Raw genomic sequence first — 21,754 nt, forward strand, 5'->3', positions numbered from 1 at the left:
CAATCTCCATCTTCATTTAACATTCACCTCCATGCATCTAAACATAACTGACCTAATACGAGATGAATGCTGAGTTCCAAGTCGAGGCATTGGGTCCCATTTTTAGAGTCTGGCATGAATCCCCAATCTTCCAATCTCTTGGCGTACACTGTAACCACAAAGCCACTGAGTTGGATTGACCTAATCACTTAAAATAATAGCCTTGTTCTTCTGACTTAAATGTACAAAAGACAGCGCTACAGTCTGATGCTCTTGCTTGACCTATGACCCTGCATCCAGTCACTATTATATGCAGCTAGTGTGGTTTGTCCAAAAATGATGTACTATCTAGATTATAAATATTTGTATATTTTGTTATCAGAGCCATATTAGGGTGCAGAGGCAATGTTTGGGAATCTTTGATGTGATATGTGATAGTGGAGCGATATTTTTGTGTGTAGAGATCCTGTTAGGGATAAGTAGAAATATACTGTATGGTCTCTTATCTCGAATGGCACCTCGTTCCCTATAGTGCGCATCTTTTGACCAAGACCCACTCGGATCTGGTTCAAAGTAGTGCACTACATAGTGGCTGGGGTGCCATTTGGGATACACCCTGTGCACACTACAGAGGGGCCTACTGTTTTACGGACCACTGTTCCGTTCCAACGCAAACAGAATATTTCAGAGTGTATGTAACCCCCCGTTTCACTTTGCTGGAATCACAACCACCATGAAATACGCCAGGTTGAAATAGTACATCATCTAGGCAGGCCATTTATCATACATGACATATGATGTTGTTTGCATCCCAAATGCCAACCTATTCCCTATTTAGTGCACTAAATTTGATCAGGGCTCTGGTCAACAGTAATGCACAATATGGGAAATAGTTAGCCATTTGGGATGGAACCGTTGTGTATGGAGGCTGGAAGAAGCTCATTCCATCTCATCCGGAATGTCACAGATTTGACTTATTTTCCCGGCAGAACATTGAGAGAGGGATGGAGGGGAAAGTACTTTAATCCTCTAGGTAGACGAAATGATCATGTGGTGAAATCTCTAAACGTACAACCTAACTTGTTCTTATTTGTCCCGAAAGCGTCATTGTGAATCACTGTTTACAGGAATTTCACTATTTCCACATTCATTGTTGATGGAACAAAAAACTTCAACATGAGGAGCAATGTTTTCACATCATAATTGGATGTGTTGAATACATTTGGTTTGATGCTACTAAGATCGTACTATGAGTAAGATTTAATGTGAGATTTTCCCCAAATGCATCAGGAACCTAAATATAACAGATCATTTACAGTAATAAGGTGGAGGGAAATCCTGGTCCGTTCAAATCACTCAGTAGTCTTCTTAGTGAGAGGAAATGATGTCACTGGAGATTGTTCCCATTTCCTGTTTGACAAGTTTTCCCAAATCGCTGATAGACATATAGACTGTAGTATATTTTAACTAACTACCATATAACAACTTTATGTCATGGTTCCAAGGAGTAATTAGGCCAGGGTTCATTTGACTTATGCCAGTAATTACATGGAATCTTGTAATTATGTGTAAGTAAACATAAAAAAAACCCTGAACTGATAAACCCCCTAAAACCAACAGACAGGCCTTTGAAGACTGAACAAGTCTCCAGACTTTTAAAGTTAAGAATGCATTTTTTTCAGTCCCTTTATGGTCAACTCCCTTCACTGCCGAGCCCCAATACCTAAAACAGAACCCCTAGTGTCCCTGAGGAGTCCCCTTTCATGTCTCGTTTCCAGGCTAGGACTGGCATCACTTCAAATATCATTACATGTCACATACTGGTGTGTCACAAATACCTTAATAACTGGGAATATTACTGGTATGTTAAATGTCCAATGACACGATTATTCCCCAAAATGTCAACATCTGAAACTTGGGGGCAAAGAGAAAATACAGACAGGGTTAGAGGTGATAGGGGTCCCTCCTGTGAAGTGACATGATAGTGACACAAAGTATGGATTCAGTTTGGATCCCAGGTCATAAAGAACGACTGAGAGACTCTCCTCTACCTGGTGAGAACAGGTTACATCAGACTCCTGTCTATCTGCCTAAGAATAATGACCTCGCCCTCTCACGTTCTGTCCCGTGAATGACAACCATGCAGTATTGGAGGTGACATTGACAGGTACATTCTTAGAAAAAAGGTGTGTTCTAGAACCAAAAAGGATTATTCAGCTGTCTCTATAGGAGAACCCTTTGGAGGACCCTTTTTGGTTCCAGGTAGAACCCTTCTGGTTCCAGGTAATTTAAACCCCTTTGGGTTCCATGTAGAACCCTTTTCACAGACAATTATACATGGGCCCAAAAAGGGTTCTATCTGGAACCAAAAAAGGGTTCTCCTATGGGAACAGACGAAGAACCCTTTTGGAACCCTTTTTTCTAAGAGTGTATCATATGAGGTTCAGTAACACTAGTATTTACTTTCACACTGAAACAGCGGATTCTGATTAACGTTTGTTAATAATATCACACATCCTCCCCTTCTCTCCACCCCTGCTCTGTCCTTGCTCTGTCCTTCATCATGTCATCGTGTGTGTTCCTTCATTCAGTCCCAGCACGCGATGACTCTGTGGCAGGACGCGCTTAACAATGTCTGACCTGCCATCTGCAGGCACGCCCGTACAAACACACGCACACACACGGCTGACTAACTAACCAGAAAATTAGACAGCGAGCTCCAGCACAGCACAGCCCAGGGTACGAGAAGTAAGCATCCAGAAAAACAAAATGTACAACACTATTTTTTTTCAGAGTTGTATTCCAGAATTCATATCTTATGGCCTGTCTGGAGCTAAATTTGTCCCTAAAAATACTGGCACAAACAGATGATCCACCACATCAATCATTGACAGTCACAGTGGAAACATTATATAGATGGTGAACATAAGTCTCTGTTTACAGGGAGATATGATGAGTCATCTTTATACGATGCTATGCTGTAGGTCAGTGTAGGTCAGTCAACTCCCGGTTCTGGGTGGAACTGGTCCCCTGGGGTGCTGCTAACCGGTCCCTCAGATGGTTATTTATTTGAACCTGATTTAGCCACTTCTCTTAAGTAGTAGTTTTAATGTCAGTGGTAGTTTCAATGTAAGGGCCATATCGTACCAGTTCCAGGTATAAAACAGGTTGAGAAACACTGCTGTATGTTTTCATTACAGGAATGCACAGTTTATAGTCAGACTCAAAGGTAAGTTTAGTTCTCTGTTTCACTCTCTGTCCTTGATGATGTCACAGGTTATAGGAGAGGACCCATAGATCACATGACCTGACTAGTACACTGCTACTGACCACATGAACAAGCCATCTGTGTTCTCACCATATGAACGACGAGGTCTGATATGTCTTAATGTACATTAATGTGTCATGGTCATCATTAATTATGATGGATGAACCTGATACTGATGACCCCAGCAGCACAGCACGGCCTCCTGGGTAGGGTATGGCCCTCGCCCCCCTATGGGGTCCAGTGTCAGTAGATTCCAGACACAGCAGAGAGCCATCAGTTCAGGTAACCTGAGAGGCAGAAGGTGTTCTGCATGGTGACCCTATTATGACCTCATTACGACATATAGCCTGATCCCAGATCTGTTTGTACTGTCACACCAATGACCATAGGAGTTGCCCAGACAGTACAAATAGATCTGGGATCAGGCTACATACAGTCTAGGAACATACAGAGATGACCCAGTCACAACCATAGAAATAGAATGAATAGAAAGGGTGTCTCCATTCAAGTCAGTGATGGCATAATGGGTGGACTGGCAGCCATTTTGATTGTATCCATTCCATGAAGTAAAAGCAGGATGTGTACCCTTCAATCTGTGTGATTTGTTGAGTCAACTCAACTGACATGAACAAATATACATTCTACATTACTATGGAAATACAAAATGCCATGGAAATTATTGCATCACAATTCCAGGCAGCCATTGCGAGTGTACCTGTGAGTTTACTAGTCAAATTGCCAGGGTTAGAGCTTCCATTTCCATGGCCACAACTGTGCTGGTGAAATGCTGAAGCCTTCAGACAAGGACCTTGCCCCGTCTTACAAACATGGTGGAGATGACTGAACTGCTCACTGCTCACTCTAATATATCTACTCTGGGTTGTTAATTGGACTCGTTTGGACATTTCTTGATTTCTTGTTTAGATTTTGTGTATCTGTATAGTATTTGCTAGACAGTCTACTACACTGCTGGAGTTAGAAACATAAGCATGTCAACTGCACCTGCTATAACACCTACTAATCTGTGTACTTGACCATTAAACTTTGATTTGATTTGACTAGTGCACATAGCCTTACAGGATATGTTGCTGCCTTGCTTGGTACACACGGACTGGTACAGTATTGTATTCTGTAATGCATATGTACTGCATTCCCTTTCATGTAGACAAATAACATGGTCTATTATGTATAATACTGCCTGAAAAGCCAACGAGCTCTAAACAAACTAACAATGTGATTTCAACCTCAAGAGTCTAAGATGATGAGATTCCCCGTTTTACATCTTCCCCGTGTAACAAGAGAGATTTGGTCTCTACAAGACGACATGGAAAAAAATACAACACACACACACACACACACACTCAGTCAGTTCCACAGTTCCACAGTTGGAGAAAATTGGTCCTTTGGGAACACTGATTGCGAAGCCACAAGTCGTGTGAGAAAACCATGTTCTCTGCCAAGTCACAGAGTATTTATATGAATCATCTATTGAAGACATATCTAAGGTTTCAGTTAAAGTGCTGTCATGGCCAGAGTGAGGAGGGGAAAGGGAAATAATGGATCCTTCTAAATGTACCCACAGCAGCACTGCCACACAAATGACATGTTGTCTGTCACTCAGCATGTGCTGTCAACTTGGTTCACCCACTACACTCTTTCCATGGATTCCTTCTTTTCACGAAGGAGAAAGGAAAGATGACTCTAAAGCCCTCAAACTGAACTCTGGACCTCGAAGCCAGTTCCACTGCGTTTGTTCATCGTTCTCCTCTAATCGGGGACTGATTTAGACCTGGGAATGCCGAGTGTCTGCAGGTTTTCACTTCCCCCTTGTACTTGATTGATGAATTAAGGTCACTAATTGGTAAATAACTCCCCTCACTTGTTTGTCTAGGACTTAATTGAAAGGAAAGACCAAAAACCAGCAGACCTTAGGCCTTCCACAGTATGACATTGACACCCTTGTTCAAGAAGATCAACTGACTGAGTCCAGGGTCGTGTTCAGTAAGGAGAACACCTTTTGAAATGGAGCGAAACGGAAGGTGTTACTTGAACTTGTCCAATAAGAACGACAGATTTTTGTTTCTGTTGCAAAGTGCTTTGCTACGGTGTGCCCTTCTGAACACGATCCAGGACAGCTCACTGGGCATCAACACAAACTCACGCTTGATATGGTAGCTAAAAATAGTGACACATATCACATAATGTCTCCTCTAGATATTTATATCAAGGACTGTGCCATCACTTATACCGGATCAAATACAGGTGTCCGATGAATGGAGTAGAGCTACCACAGTCATTTATCTTTTAAACAGGCCTATAGTCTGTTTGATCATAGCAGACTTAGCATGCAGAGCCTTTTCACTAATTGGTACAGACTACAGTATCCAAGATGGACCATCATCAGGGTAAAACACATAAAACACAGCTAGAAACTCAGGATTACATTAGAAGTAGATCATCCAACTCATATTAGGACATTCAAGTCATAATTCAACTGCTCCAGTCCTTGAATACATCTAGAAACTATATTTTGAGGAGGTTAGGTGAGGGCTGGTTTCTCACTTAAAACAAGCAGGACTTCTATGAAACATCCAACTCAGCCGGCCCTGGATATAGACAGTAGAATGATGATAGACAGTCTCAATGATGATCTCTTCTGAGGAGATTAGGCTGTGTTCCAATCATCTCTTTTCAGGAAGGGATTGAGGCTGCATTCTCACTTAAAACGAGCAGGTCCCTTTGAAAAGGGCTCCTCTTCTCATTATTGGGTCATCAGGCATCAATTGGGTCGAACATGGGCTCTACTGCTCTACCCGATCTGTCCAGTAATGACTATGTCCACTCCAGACAGACAGACGGACAAACATGAGTAATCTACCAGCTGACAGACAGACAGACAGACAGACAGACAGACAGACAGACAGACAGACAGACAGGACACTCTCCCGGCTCAGGGAGTGTAATAAACGCATAGGGTCAATATGGAATTAACAGAATGGGATACAGGAATATGTTATTAGCAGGCTTTAAAAGAAGGCACGTGGGGCTGGAAGCGGATCAGCGAGGGTGGTTGAATGGTTCCTCAGGGACCATCAATACGTCCGTAATGTCTGGTGGAGAAGAGAGGATGGAAGCAGAGAGCAGCCTGAGACAGAAGCGTGATAGATCGATTCCAGAGTGAGGCCCACTGTTTGGAATAGGCAGACACACAGACACCGTGTCGTGCTCTATAAGCCTAGTAGGGATAATGTCCTCGCTCTCTCTACTCTTATACGCCCTCTCTCTCTCTACTCCTATACGCCCTCTCTCTCTCTACTCCTATACGCCCTCTCTCTCTCTACTCTTATACGCCCTCTCTCTCTCCACTCTTATACGCCCTCTCTCTCTCTACTCTTATACGCCCTCTCTCTCTCTACTCTTATACGCCTTCTCTCTCTCTACTCTTATACGCCCTCTCTCTCTCCACTCTTATACGCCCTCTCTCTCTCCACTCTTATACGCCCTCTCTCTCTCCACTCTTATACGCCCTCTCTCTCCACTCTTATACGCCCTCTCTCTCTCTACTCTTATACGCCCTCTCTCTCTCTACTCTTATACGCCCTCTCTCTCTCCACTCTTATACGCCCTCTCTCTCTCTACTCTTATACGCCCTCTCTCTCTCACTCTTATACGCCCTCTCTCTCTCCACTCTTATACGCCCTCTCTCTCTCTACTCTTATACGCCCTCTCTCACTCCACTCTTATACGCCCTCTCTCTCTCTACTCTTATACGCCCTCTCTCTCTCTACTCTTATACGCCCTCTCTCTCCTTATACGCCCCTCTCTCTCTACTCTTATACGCCCTCTCTCTCTCTACTCTTATACACCCTCTCTCTCTCTACTCTTATACGCCCTCTCTCTCTACTCTTATACGCCCTCTCTCTCCACTCTACGCCCTCTCTTATACTTATACGCCCCTCTCTCTCTACTCTTATACGCCCTCTCTCTCTCTACTCCTATACACCCTCTCTCTCTACTCTTATACTCTCTACTCCTATACACCCTCTCTCTCTCTACTCCTATACGCCCTCTGACTCAATGATGTGGTTTCTTCTCAACACTCACTATACCAGGAAGAGGCCTTTCAGCATTTACGTATATAACATACTTGAGATACGTCAGCCTATTTTAGGATAGTCCAGTTGTGGGTAAAGATGCTCATTTACAATTGTTTTGCAGTTAATTGTGGATTGATCCATTTTGAATAAGGATAATATTTCAAAACTAAAAACGTGTCAAACATCTTAGAGATACTCATATTGTACCAACACAACCTATTTTACCAGCCAGCCTATTCCACTAGCAAAGTAAAAAACGTCTGAATATTTGTTATTTTCGTACCGTATTTGACTGCTATAGAAGTATCATTGATCTTCTATTCTAAAACTTCTAGAGTAGTAGTTCATCTGTGGTACATAGATGGTCACTTTATTTGGCTGAAACACAACTGAAATAAAGCTCATCGCTCTTCATTCTTCACCATCTAGTGTAGTTTATCTAAGGTAGATTGTTTTTTACTCTATGTGACTGAAATACAACTTGCATCAATCTTTTAAGTGTGGTTTATCTAAAGTAGATTGTTGAGTGCAGACCTAATACTGATTTAACGACTACCATTCCCCAGGGTCCAGTCCAGGAGGTTAGTGATTAACAGTACAACAGACTGATGAAACAGTAGGGAGTGGAAGGCTGCAGCATCAGGGAGAACTGTAGCCACTGGCCAGACATCATTTATACAGGCAATAAAATTAATATCCCAGGCCTGCTACTGTCAATACTGGGAAGCTGTCCTAGCTTTGTATTGTGTGAAGGGAGCCATGGCCACCACCACCAGACCTGGGTTCAAATAGTGTTGGGCTTCATCTACACAGGCAACCCAATTCTGATGTAGTACTTTAGCTGGGCCTATTTGAGTTTGAATAATGAGCTTTACTGGCAGCAATGGCACCAATGGAACAGTCCCAAAAATTCAAACCCTCTCAATCTCAGACGCTAGGCAGGCTCAATGAAACGATTAACGTATTTTAAATATTATTTTAACCCAGGCCAGATAGCCACAGTCTCAGTCTCACAGTTATGGGGAAACATGTACTGAACTGTTCATCAGCACTGAACCGTTTCAACATTCCTTCAGACCAGTGGAGGCTGGTGGGAGGAACTATAGGAAGACGGGCTCATTGTAATGGCTGGAATGGAATCAATGGAACGGTATCAAACATTACATGTTTGATTCCATTCAATTCCAGCCATTAAAATGAGTCCATCCTCATATAGCTCCTCCCACCAGCCCCCTCTGCTTCAGACTGAATTGGTGTGAAGTCGCTGTCAGATGTCCTCAGTCTAATGTGTTACTGAAGCCCAAAGACACAACAATGAGGTTTGGATGAGAGAAAACGTGGAATAGAGTGAAAATGATAGGGTTCTATTTTACTTGTATAGAAATAGTTTGAATTGTTTGGATTCTGAGAGGGTTTTGTGAAAGAAAGTGTTTGTGATGGATTCAAACCTGACGACATGACACTCAAGTTTTAAGTTCTATTTTGGTTCGGTTTGACATGAAGGAATTGGTCATTGATCTTGGCCAAGTCAACTATAACGGCTTGTTTATTTTTTACAACTACACTATATGGAAGAATTGGACATACTGTAAGACTACCAATTGACACGTGGCATTGTCAGCAATGAAGGACAGATGGGCCTGGTATTTTATAGGATATAATTATGTATGTAGAAGTTTGGATAGAAAAAGTATATATAGGAGTGGACAGTAATTTCTCGATTTACCCTGCTAGCCAGCCTCTTGTAGCTCATTGTGTACGTCTTGGGTCTGTGTCTTGTGGTGCAACAGACAGTCACTTTCAGTCATCTGTTGGATTTATTTACATTGTTGTCTCAGCCTAATTTCATTAGACAAGGAACCTTGGAAAAGACATTACTGATGTCTTGACCTCAAATCAGTCAAATCAAATTGTATCAGTCACATGCTTTGTAAACAACAGGTGTAGACTAACAGTGAAACGCTTACTTACTTGTCCTTTTTAAACAATGCAGAGATAAAGATTAAAAAAAAAAAAGTAGATATACAGTATACAGTATCTACAGTACACTACCGCTCAAAAGCTTGGGGTCACATAGCAATGTTCTTGTTTTTGAAAGAAAAGCACATTTTTTGTCCATTAAAATAAAATAGATCAGTTAGCACAGCTGAAAACTGTTGTTCTGGTTAAAGAAGCAATAAAACTGGCCTTCTTTAGACTAGTTGAGTATCTGGAGCGTCAGCATTTGTGGGTTTAATTACAGGCTCAAAATAGCCAGAAACAAAGACTTTCTTCTGAAACTCGTCAGTCTATTCTTGTTCTGAGAAATGAAGGCAATTCCATGCGAGAAATTGCCAAGAAACTGAAGATCTCGTACAACGCTGTGTACTACTCCCTTCACAGAACAGCACAAACAGGCTCTAACCAGAATAGAAAGGGGAGTGGGAGGCCCCGGTGCACAGCTGAGCAAGAGGACATGTGCATTAGAGTGTCTAGTTTGAGAAACAGACCCCTCACAAGTCCTCAACTGGCAGCTTCATTAAATAGTACCCGCAAAACACCAGTCTCAACGTCAACAGTGAAGAGGCAACTCCAGGATGCAAGGACTTTTCTAAGTGACCTAAACTTTTGAACGGTAGTGTATATATATACAGTACCAGTCAAAAGTTTGGACACACCAACTCATTCAAGGGTTTTTCTTTATTTGTACTATTTTCTACATTGCAGAATAATAGTGAGATCAAACTATGAAATAACACATATGGAATCATGTAGTAACAAAAAATGTGTTCAACGAATCAAAATATATTTTATATTTGAGATTCTTCAAAGTATCCAACCTTTGCCTTGATGACAGCTTTGCACACATTTGGCATTCTCTCAACCAGCTTCACGTGGAATGCTTTTACAACAATCTTGAAGAAGTTCCCACATATGCTGAATACTTGTTGCCTGCTTTTCCTTCACTCTTTGGTCCAACTCCTCTCAAACCATCTCAATTGGGTTGAGGTTGGGTGATTGTGGAGGACAGGTCATCTGATGTACCATTAGGATTTTGCTAGTGCTTAGCAATATTCAATTGATTTTTATCCTAAAAATGACCTAGTCCTTGCCTGAGGACAAGCATACCCATAACATTGTGCAGCCACCACCATGCTTGAAAATACGAAGAGTGGTACTTTGTGATGTGTTGTGCTGGATTTGCCCCAAATATAACACTTTGTATTCAGGACAGAAAGTTCATTTCTTTGAAACAATTTTTGCAGTTTTACTTTAGTGCCTTACTGCAAACAGGAGGCATATTTTGGAACATTTTTATTCTGTACAAGCTTCCTTCTTTTCACTCTGTCATTTAGGTTAGTATTGTGGAGTAACTACAATGTTGTTGATCACATCCATTAATTTCTGTAACTATTTCAGTCACCAATGGCCTCATGGTGAAATCCCTGAGCGGTTTTTTCCTCGCTGGCAACGGAGTTAGGAAGGACGCCTGTATCTTTGTAACGACTTATGCACCATCCAAAGTGTAATGAATAACTTCACCAGGCTCAAAAAAGATATTCAATGTCTGCTTTTTTATTTTTTTACCCATCTACCAATAGGTGCCCTTTGCGTGGCATTGGAAAACCCCTGGTCTTTGTCGTTCAATCTGTGTTTGGTAATTCTCTGCTCGAATGAAGGACTTTACAGATAATTGTATGTGTGGTGGACAGAGATGAGGTAGTCATACAAAAATCATGTTAAACACTATTATTGCACACAGTCCAAGCAACTTATGTGAGTTAAGCCACTTTTTACTCCTGAACTTATTCAGGCTTGACATAACAAAGGGTTTTAATACTTGACTGAAGGCATTTCAGCTTTTCATTTTTAATTAATTTGTAAAAATGTCAAAAACATAATTCCACTTTGACATTATGGGGTATTGTGTGTAAGCCATTTTAAATTCAGGCTGTAACACAAGAAAGTGTGGAAAAAGTCAAGGGATGTGAATACTTTCTAAAGGCACTGTAGGTTGAAAACGTCAGCTGGTCAGCGCATGCTCTGAGTACACGTCCTGGTATTCTGTCTGGCTCTGCAGCCTTCAAACCACTAATTACAGAAGAATTCAAGACAAATATAAAACCTTGTCTTATATTTCTTTACTTCAGAAAACAGTTCTACATTTAAAAACATCATTCATTAAAAAATCTAATACAAATTCCTGTACAATAGGGACATTTCAGACCATAATTCTAAAGTGAACATGCTTCCTTCCCTGCTATTCTGCAATGCAACCTATAATGCCACACTGCTTTGGAACAGTTGAAACAAGGGGAATGTATTTAATGCTCGAACAGGCTTTGACTTACTTCTTCAGTGACATCACTGACTACAGTCTATGGAAACCCATTCCATCCAATGTCAGACTACTATGAATTTAGGTTTCTATGAAAACAATGTGCAATAAACATCCCAATAAAGACATGGAATGTAACCATTGCTAGACTACTAAGTGGTATGAATGTGTCATGGTGAATGAATGTTAGTTTGTTTGACTCCATGTCTAAGTTAACCCAGCAAGAGGAGTTACTGAAAGTAGACTTCTTCAACTGGCCCAAGTAGGCCCTCTAGAGTTGATATGAGGCTGGTACAGCTATGTCTGTGCTACACTAACCTTATCCCCAGGCTAACAGCTAGAGAGAGACACAGCTGGTGGACAAGACTAGTGCTACAGTATATCCACTTTGTGCAGTTATCATTCAAACCAAGTCATTCCTTTAACACTGAATAAATAAATGAACACACACACACACACACACACACACACACACACACACACACACACACACACACACACACACACACACACACACACACACACACACACACACACACACACACACACACACACACACACCTTATTAGGTGTTTTTACCACAGTGTAGACTGAGTTCAACAGTCCTTTGAGGAAAACAAACAGATGAACAACAGATAAGACGATCCAACTAAGTGGTAATAAGGGAAATGCAGTGAGTGTAGCCATAGTAGTGAACCATTTAAACCACCAGTGGTGCCATAAGGACCGGGGTGGTGGTGGTGGCTGAGGGTTCGATGCCCGGGACCAGGGGCCGTTCTGGGTCAGGGGGAGGACAGACCTTGTTGAAGCGGAGGTCCAGGATGTGTTTCTGCAGGTGTCTGATCCAGTCCTCCTGTACTGACTGAGATCCATGGAACACTGCCTCACAGAACCTGAGGGATGGAATAGAACAGAAAGCAAGAGAGAGAAGGTTGGTTAATATTAATATACAAACAGACCAGCGCTTAAACCACTTGAAACATTGTGGAACCTGTAGTGCAGAGACCCTCGTACGATGCCAATAACAAATCATACAAGTGTGTGACCTCAGGCAATCTGAGTTCAGCGTACATTAAACTATCAGCATTTTGGCAATCAGCTCACCTGCACTTGAGGGTGTACTCTTTGCCCACTTGTTTGACCAGAGGAGTGGAGGGAGGCCTGGGAACCAGGGAAGGGATGTTTCCTGACCGGGGGGGTTGTTGAGAGCCACCGTCCCCTTCTGCTCCCTCCGTATGGGCGGTGTGTTTAGGGACCCGCCGCTCAAAACCTGGCAGAACGGGTTGGAAAGGGGTTTCAAATCAGAGGGCAAACAGTTAGAAAGTTCTGTAGGGGGTGTGTGTGTGTGTGTGTATATGTGCACATGCACGTTTGAGTCGGTTTACATCTCTCACCTCTAGGAGAGCGTATGTGGTTGAAGTCTCCTCTAGCCCCCTGGGACTGCGTATGAGTGACGGTATGATGGTGATATGACGAGTGTCCCGTCTCCCCCTGTGACCTTTGACCTTGAGCTGCCCTGGACGAACCCCCAGCGACCCTGGCCACCTCTCGGCCCGCCCTGCGCCCCAGCACCACAGCCCTCTGGGCTCCCGAGGGGAAGGAGCTTGAGTCTGTGGAGGGAAAGTGGGACGGGGCGTTCCTCTGGAAGGGGAAAAGGAATCAAGTGTTGGTGAAATAGTTTTCCCTCTAAGTTGGATTGGTAGTAGAAATAGCATACAGCACACACACAGACTGATGTTAGCAACTACAGACCACTGTTATTCTATCGGTGTCAACCTGCCACCAGCTCTCAATTTAAATCAATATCTGTCCACTCATCTCGTCTCCCCAAGCCTCAGCTACTGTTTAGAAAAGCAAGGACGAAACCCAGCCGCTCTCCGAGACTGAGAGTTGAAGCACTCCTGTCACAGAACTAAGCAGCTGGAAAGTGCCTAAACGTCATGCACTTGAGGGGATGTGATTGTCACTTGCTTTTAATCCAAGATTCGGTGATCAGCCCCACTGCCACAGAGCAATTAGATCCAAACTTAATGGGCACTATACTTAACCAATAAGGCCAGAGAGGGCGTGGTATAAGGCCAATATACCACAGCTAAGGGCTGTCCTTATGCACGATGCAACGTGGAGTGCCTGGACAAAGCCCTTAGCCGTGGTATATTGGCCATATACCACAAACCTCTGAGGTGCCTTATTGCTATTATAACCTGGTTACAAACGTAATTAGAGCAGTAAAATAAATGTTTTGTCATACCTGTGGTATATGGTCTGATATACCATGACTATTAGCCAATCAGCATTCAGGGCTCAAACCACCCAGTTTGTAATAGATGATGTAACACTCACCTTAAACCTGATGTTGCGGTCACCGTCACGGTACTGGCGGTGGATCTCCGCTGCCTTGTGGGGCTGCCTCTGGATCCAGGCGCTGAGCAACTCGATGGGGAGGCCTTCACACCCTCTGCCCTCCACTCCTTAACCCCCAGCTGGCGGAGGTGGGCCCGGGCGTGGCTCGCCAGCGCCGTGCGGTTCTCAAAGTCAAAGCCGCACAGCTCACAGCACGCCTCCCGGCTGGAAGGAGAGAAGAGGACAGGGGTTAAAAACAGACATTTGACAGTTGAAGCGTTTCACGTGATAAACGTTTCTATTTCAGCACTAATTACTAGGCAGGTTACAGAGTTGATTTTTATTATATATATATTTTTTTACTAATAATGGAATCAGTCACCTTTGGAAAGAGCTCCTGCTAAATACAATTGCCATCACAGTTGCAATGGAAAACAGTTGCCTGCCACAAATAACCTGGCTGAGATCTGCTGGTCAGGCGTGAGCACAGTTAGTTTACCAGACTGAGAGGATCCATTCTTCTCAGGGAAAGGCTTGTCGTTGAGGGAGTAGTCCAGTGGAGGGGTGAAAGTCCTCTTAGATCCCTGGGGAGCCCACGAAGGCTCCGAGGACCTCCTGTGATTGGCCCAGGTCGGGTCGGCGCTGGAGTGAGAGGACGATGGCTCCCTCTTGACCTACAACACAATACATCTTTATTGATCCAGTTCAACAGGTTTTTTGCCATCACAGCAGTCAGAGGAAGGCCCTAAAAAAAACTGTCAAAGACTTTAGCCACCCAAGTCATAGGCTGTTCTCTCTGCAAGTGGTACCGGAGCACCAAGTCTGGGACCAAAAGGCTCCTTAACAGCTTCTACACCCAAGCCATAAGACTGCTGAACAGTTAATCAAATGGCTGGACTATTTACATTGACCCCCTTATGTTATTAACAATCACTCTCTTGTACAGGCTTGAAGTACACTCACTGGACTCTAACCACACACTCACTACACTGACACACCAACACACACGCATATTGACACCACACACACGGAAATACACACCCATGCTTACTGACCCCACACACACACATGCATACTGACACCACACACACGGAAATACACACCCATGCATACTGACGCCACACACATGCATATTGATGCCACACACACGGACATACACACCCATGTATATTGACGCCACACACACGGACATACAGACCCATGTACATTGACTCAGTACCGGTACCCCTTGTATATAGCCTCGTTGTTATTGTTTGTGTCGTTTGTGTGTCGTTGCTGACGTTAAACAAAAATTCAAAGGGCAGTAAGGCACATTTCCGCATATGACCAAATTCAATGTTTTTGCTTACTGTTTCATATACATCTGTGCTTTTACGAAGAAAAATACACGTAGCTATGAGGATCCATTCTTACGTTTAAATTCATAGCTACATCCATTGTAACAAGAAGATGACCATGGTGGTCAGGTCAAAAACTAAAACAGTTGACTCATGGCTCGATGATTGTGAGTTCTCCAACATAGGGCAGATGAGAGAGGTGTGTGTGTGTATATATACTGTATGTATATATATACAGCTGAAGTTGGAAGTTTACATACACTTTGGCTGGAGTCATTAAAACCACTCCACAAATTTCTTGTTAAAAAACTATAGTTTTGGCAAGTCGCTTAGAAAATCTACTTTGTGCATGACACAAGTCATTTTTTCAACAATTGTTTACAGACAGAATATTTCACTTATAATTCACTGTATCACAATTCCGGTGGTTCAGAAGTTTACATACACAAAGTTGACTGTGCCTTTAAAAAGCTTGGAAAATTGCAGAAAATTATGTCATGGCTTTAGAAGCTTCTGATAGGCTAATTTACATAATTTGAGTCAATTGGAGGTGTACCTGTGGATGTATTTCAAGGCCTACCTTCAAACTCAGTGCCTCTTTGCTTGACATCATGGGAAAATCCAAAGAAATCAGCCAAGACCTCAGAAAAAAAATTGTAGACCTCCACAAGTCTGGATCATCCTTGGGAGCAATTTCCAAATGCATGAAGGTACCACGTTCATCTGTACTAAAAATAGTACGCAAGTATAAACACCATGGGACCACGCAGCTGTCATGCCGCTCAGGAAGGAGACGCGTTCTTCCTCCTAGAGATGAACGTACTTTGGTGCGAAAAGTGCAAATCAATCTCAGAACTCCAGCAAAGGACCTTGTGAAGATGCTGGAGGAAACAGGTACAAAAATATCTATATATCCACAGAAAAACGAGTCCTATATCGACATAACCTGAAAGTCCAATGAGCAAGGAAGAAGCCACTGCTCAAAAATCGCCATAAAAAAGCCAGACTACGGTTCTCAACTGCACATGGGGACAAAGATCGTACTTTTTAGAGAAATGTACTCTGGTCTGATGAAACAAAAATAGAACTGTTTGGCCATAATGACCATCGTTATGTTTGGAGGAAAAAGGGGGAGGTTTGCAAGCCGAAGAACACCATCCCAACCATGAAGCACGGGGGTGGCAGCATCATGTTGTGGGGGTGCTTTGCTGCAGGAGGGACTAGCGCATCTCACAAAATAGATGGCATCATGAGGATGAAAATGTACGTGGATATATTCAAGCAACATCTCAAGACATCAGTCAGGAAGTTAAAGCTTGGTCGCAAATGGGCCTTCCAAATGGACAATGACCCCAAGCATACGTCCAAAGTTGTGGCAAAATGGCTTAAGAACAAAGTCAAGGTATTGGAGTGGACATCACAATGCCCTGACCTCAATTCCATAGAAAATGTGGGCAAAACTGAAAAAGAGTGTGCGAGCAAGGAGGCCTACAAAACTGACTCAGTTACACCAGCTCTGTCAGGAGGAATGGGCCAAAATTCACCCAACTTATTGTGGGAAGCTTGTGGAAGGCTACCCAAACGTTTGACTCAAGTTAAACAATTTAAAGGCAATGCTAGCCAATACTAATTGAGTGTATGTAAACTTCTGACCCACTGGGAATGTGATGAAAGAAATAAAAGCTGAAATAAATAATTCTCTCTACTATTATTCTGACATTTCAAATTAAAATAAAATGGTGATCCTAAATGACCTAAGACAGGGAATTTTTACTAGGATTAAATGGAATTGTGAAAAACTGAGGAGTTTAAATGTATTTGGCTAAGGTGTATGTAAACTTCCAACTTCAACTGTATGCATGTATAATCTCACACACACACACACACACACACACAAACACAAAAGTTTGGGGTCACTTAGAAATGTCCTTGTTTTTTAAAGAAATGCAAATATTTTGTCCATTAAAAGAACTTCAAATTAATCAGAAATACAGTGTAGACATTGTTAATATTGTAAATGACTATTGTAGCTGGAAACAGCAGATTTTTTATGGAATATCTACATAAGTGTACAGAGGCCCATTATCAGCAACCATCACTCCTGTGTTCCAATACTACGTTGTGTTAGCTAATCCAAGTTTATCATTTGAAAAGGCTAATTGATCATTAGAAAACCCTTTTGCAATTATGTTAGCACAGATGAAAACTGTTGGTCTGATTAAAGAAGCAATTCAAACTGGCCTTCTTTAGACTAGTTAAGTATCTGGAGCATCAGCATTTGTGGGTTCGATTACAGGCTCAAAATGGCCAGAAACAAAGGAATTTCTTCTGAAACTCATCAGTCCATTCTTGTTCTGAGAAATGAAGGCAATTCCATGTGAGACACTGCGAAGAAACTGAAGATCTCGTACAATGCTGTGTACTACTCCCTTCACAGAACAGCGCAAACTGGCCCTAACCAGAATAGAAAGAGGAGTGGGAGGCCCCGGTAGACAACTGAGCAAGATGACAAGTACATTAGAGTGTCTAGTTTGATAAAAAGACGCCTCACAAGTCCTCAACTGGCCGCTTCATTAAATAGTACCAGTCTCAACGTCAACAGTGAAGAGGCGACTCCGGGATGCTGGCCTTCTAGGCAGAGTTGCAAATAAAAAGCCATCTCTCTGTCCAGTGTCTGTGTTCTTTTGTCCATCTTAATCTTTTATTTTTATTGGCCAGTCTGAAATATGGCTTTTTCTTTGCAACTCTGCCGAGAAGGCCGGCATCCCGGAGTCGCTTCTTCACTGTTGACATTGAGACTGGTGTTTTGCGGGTATTAACTGTCCAGTCATATTTGCTTACGATGCACATAATTGTATTATCAGAGCGTGCCAGTGGACTTCTGGTAAGTATGCTTTAGTGAGAAAGTGTTGAGATCAGGTAAAACTATGTTTACCTACCCTCAAAATGAATATTTATGAGGAAATTCCCCCCACCCAAAACTTCTCACCTCAATGCATTTTTATTTTATTTGAAGAGGTTGGGCTGAAATTGGGGTTGAGAGTTACCCTTTAAGCAGAAGTTATGATTCGCCCCTTAGTGCCTTGCTCGAGGGCACAACTGCAGCCGGTAGGTAGCACATGACGAGATATTGACCTGCCCTCCATTGCCAACTGGACTGCACACATACACACACTCACCTGGGTGGCAGTGGCACTTCCCTCCTTCAGCAGGATGTCCCTCAACAGGTCGATGGGCGACTCGTTGACAGACCACATGACTCCCAGCTGGCGCAGGTGGGAGCGGGCGTGGCAGGACAGGGCCTTGCGGCTGTCAAAGAACTGGCCACAGAATTCACAGGTGATCATGAGCTCCTGGTCTGAACCTGGGGAAGGGAAAGGGAGGGAGGGATTTGTCCCTTGACATGTCTCTGCATTTAGCTATGCTGCATTGACTGAATGGATGGTCAATGGTCTGAGTGCAGTTATTCAATGGTAAAACAGAAAAACACAAATAGAAGAGGGACTTTTACATCAAACAAATTAGAAACCACAGAATGTATACCACTTGGTCAAAAAGATAGGACCCTCATCTTACCGGAGTTGAAGGACTGGCCATTTTTGGCCCACTTCTGAGAACCCTGAGATCCATTACTGCTGCTGTACCCCCCAAGCGGACTGGAGAACCCCACACCCAGCTCCATCTCCAGGGGCTCCGGCTTGGGATAGACCAGGATGGAGCCCTTCTTGGCCTTGGACCTGGGATTGTGGCTGGAGGCCAGGGGGCTGAGGTGGGCGTTAGCTGGGGATCTAGAAGGGGTCTTGGTGGTGGTGTTACTGGGTCGTACCGATGCAGCAGCCGCAAGCACGCCGCTGCTGACCAGCTGCTGGACCGTGTCGATGGCCGACGCCTTGCCCAGGAGGTCGGTGACACCGAGTTGGCGCAGGTGAGAGCGGGAGTGGCTTGCTAGGCCTTTGCGGTTCTCAAACTCCTCACCGCACAAGACACAGGTGAACTCACCTGTATTTCAAATAATATGTTTTTGATGAACCACATGAGGTTTTATCATTTACCTTTTCTTGTTTTGTTCTTTGAATTGTGACATCCTTTTAAAATGACTTCAACTAAAATGACTAAATTTGACTTAAAATATTACTTAAACTAAATGGATGTACCAATCACAGATTACCCCTTTAAAAATAACTTGAAACTCACCCGTGCTGAGCCTATGATCCTGTGGAGCGGTTCCTTCTGACGCGGAGGGCTTGGGCCGTTTGTTGGAGGGAGGCTGGTGAAGGGAGGAGGAGGGGGATCCTTTATGTCTAGCAGGCGATGTGGACGAACCAGAGCCGGAGGGTCGTTTGTTAGAGTTAGAAGACATAGAAGGGTTATAGACGTTGAGACCTTCACTTGCTATAGGTTGGAGGTCTTCTGCTTCCATGATCTGGTAGAGAAATTCTATTGGTCCTCCTTTCGTCTCTGTGTTCTCGGTGATGCCGAACTGGCGCAAGTGGGCCCGGCAGTGACTGGCCAGGCCTTTGCGGGACTCATACCAGGCGCCGCACAATTGGCACACATGCACCTCGTCATTGGTGTCCATCGCTGTAGAGGCAGGGGAGGAGCCAGAGACTGGTGTTAGAAAGTGCCATGTTATACTTGAGGTTAATAATGTCATTACATAAGAACACAAATATCTATCTGTATACATGTAATGGTACAACGTTCAATTCCACAAATATAATAGGCCTAATATGTGACTTCCTGATGACAAACATCTAATAACGGAACACTTAAAATATCCACCGCAATCGAAAACACCCAGGCTGAGACTTACCCAGGGTGAGAGGGGCATCTGTCTCCTGCGGTGCCCAGGCAGGCTTGGCCGAGGCCAGGCTCGCTCCCCCTGAGGCCGATGGTGTCTTGCCTGCTGTTAGGAACGACGACATGGAAGACTGCCGAGGCTTGGCCAAAACTGTCCCTTTACGAGCTACCTTGGATATATTATTCTGTGGAGTTGTCACTACTTTGACCCTACCCCCGAGAGGGGACTCCTTCTGGGAGATGAGTGTCCCTGACCCCTTGGGTTTTTTGGGTGAAGAGTAGACGGGTTTGGGTGGGTGCATGGAACCGTCCCTGTCCTGAATCAGCTGGTAGAGTAAGTCAATGGGAGCTCCGCTGTTGTCCGAGACAGCCACACCGAGCTGACGGAGGTGGAGTCTGGCGTGACTGGAGAGACCCCGCCGCGTCTCGAAGTAGGTCCCGCACACCTCACACATAACCGGGGCCAGGGCTGAGGGACAAGAGAGAGAGGAGGGAGGGAGGAGAGGAGGAAGGGAAGAAGAGAGGAGGAAGGGAAGAGAGTAAGTGGTGCAGAGGAAATAGTGAGAGTGTGAGTGTAAATCCAGAGACATTCTGAATCTGAGGCAAAACTATGCTTCTAATCAAAAATGGTTCCAACTGACTCAGACTATAATTCATGCACACCTTCTCTTTTCCTCTTTGTTCTTACCCTCTTCTTTTGTGTTCTCCATGAGTGCGGGTGACTAGATGACTTTGATTCCAGAGTTGAAGATGGAACTAGCCTAGGATGTTGTCTTCTTCTGTACATAAGATAATTGAGAGGGGGGAAATGGATAGAAAACATATGGTGTATGTCTTAGCAGCTCATTGGTTAGAAAGTAACTGAAACAGCATGCGCATCCAGTCAATTCAGACCACTCTGATTTGGTCATAATGTAAGTTACCAGTCAGTTCCAACTCAAGGGCTGTCAAACTTCTTGAATGACACTCAGACCAGCAACAGCAGCTGAGCTGAGTTCCCTTTCAATACATGTAAACAGAGATAGGAGTTCATTTACTCAGATTGTAAGCTCGCTAGCTAGCTAGCTGCCATAACGATTTGAAAATACAACTCCACAGCTTGGCTATCTAGCAATTTAGCAAAATAATACGTAAATAATACGTAAACTGGTATTGTAGTTTGTTAGCTAAATGCACTTTGCTAGCTAACGTTAGCTTGCTGGCTAGATAGCTAGGTTTGTTGAAAACTGGATTTGTCAGAGAAGAGGATACTTCACAATAAGACATGATAGGTAGCTAAGAACTTAACTAGTTAAACAGACCAGAACTCACCGAAAATATACCTATATTATCCTCTTGAATAATTTAACTCGACAATTTAACCCATGTTCCACCATCAGCGCCTGTGAAGAGTTTACAGCAATCGTTTCCGGGTCAAAATATTTACTCATACAAATTAAAAGTCCTTTAAATCCATCGATTGAACATTTCAAAAATATAATATAATGTGGTGTCATTCCACAGAAACACTTTTGTGTATACATATTGTAATATCAGAAAGCGTTTTGAATTTAAATTAATCACACAACAAGCTATCTAATTCGATTAAAATTTATTTTAACGATTTCTCTGG

General features: G+C 43.3%; 1 protein-coding gene across 7 annotated transcripts; it reads right to left on the reverse strand.

The window, feature by feature from the left end:
• Positions 1-14,334: 14,334 nt before the first annotated feature.
• Positions 14,335-21,554, reverse strand: LOC127924626 (protein Wiz-like). Of its 7 annotated transcripts, none has more exons than XM_052509348.1 (8): positions 21,454-21,525; positions 21,066-21,141; positions 20,806-20,921; positions 20,156-20,611; positions 19,537-19,923; positions 18,919-19,341; positions 18,522-18,706; positions 14,335-14,679 (listed from the first exon to the last, which is right to left on the reverse strand). In XM_052509348.1, exons 4-8 carry the CDS (start codon positions 20,595-20,597, stop codon positions 14,422-14,424), a joined length of 1,695 nt encoding a protein of 564 aa, XP_052365308.1. In that variant the 5' UTR covers positions 20,598-20,611; positions 20,806-20,921; positions 21,066-21,141; positions 21,454-21,525; the 3' UTR covers positions 14,335-14,421. The 7 variants fall into 7 exon arrangements, with proteins under 7 accessions (XP_052365308.1, XP_052365303.1, XP_052365306.1 ...); XM_052509343.1 differs by having other exon boundaries at positions 14,337-14,679; positions 20,831-20,921; positions 21,454-21,547; XM_052509346.1 differs by having other exon boundaries at positions 14,337-14,679; positions 20,831-20,918; positions 21,454-21,505.
• Positions 21,555-21,754: the final 200 nt, after the last annotated feature.

This window comes from Oncorhynchus keta, unplaced genomic scaffold (genome assembly GCF_023373465.1).
Source record: "Oncorhynchus keta strain PuntledgeMale-10-30-2019 unplaced genomic scaffold, Oket_V2 Un_contig_436_pilon_pilon, whole genome shotgun sequence".
Lineage (NCBI taxonomy): Eukaryota > Metazoa > Chordata > Actinopteri > Salmoniformes > Salmonidae > Oncorhynchus > Oncorhynchus keta.

What these genes read in the sequence shown, in the direction of transcription:
- LOC127924626 (XM_052509342.1), bottom strand. Translation starts at nt 20,852, where the DNA reads ATGGAGAACACAAAAGAAGAGG. An exon ending in GGAGAACACAAAAGAAGAGG is followed by an intron (nt 20,612 to 20,830) that starts GTAAGAACAAAG and finishes CTTGTCCCTCAG; the next exon opens with CCCTGGCCCCGGTTATGTGT. An exon ending in GGATCATAGGCTCAGCACGG is followed by an intron (nt 19,342 to 19,536) that starts GTGAGTTTCAAG and finishes TTTGAAATACAG; the next exon opens with GTGAGTTCACCTGTGTCTTG.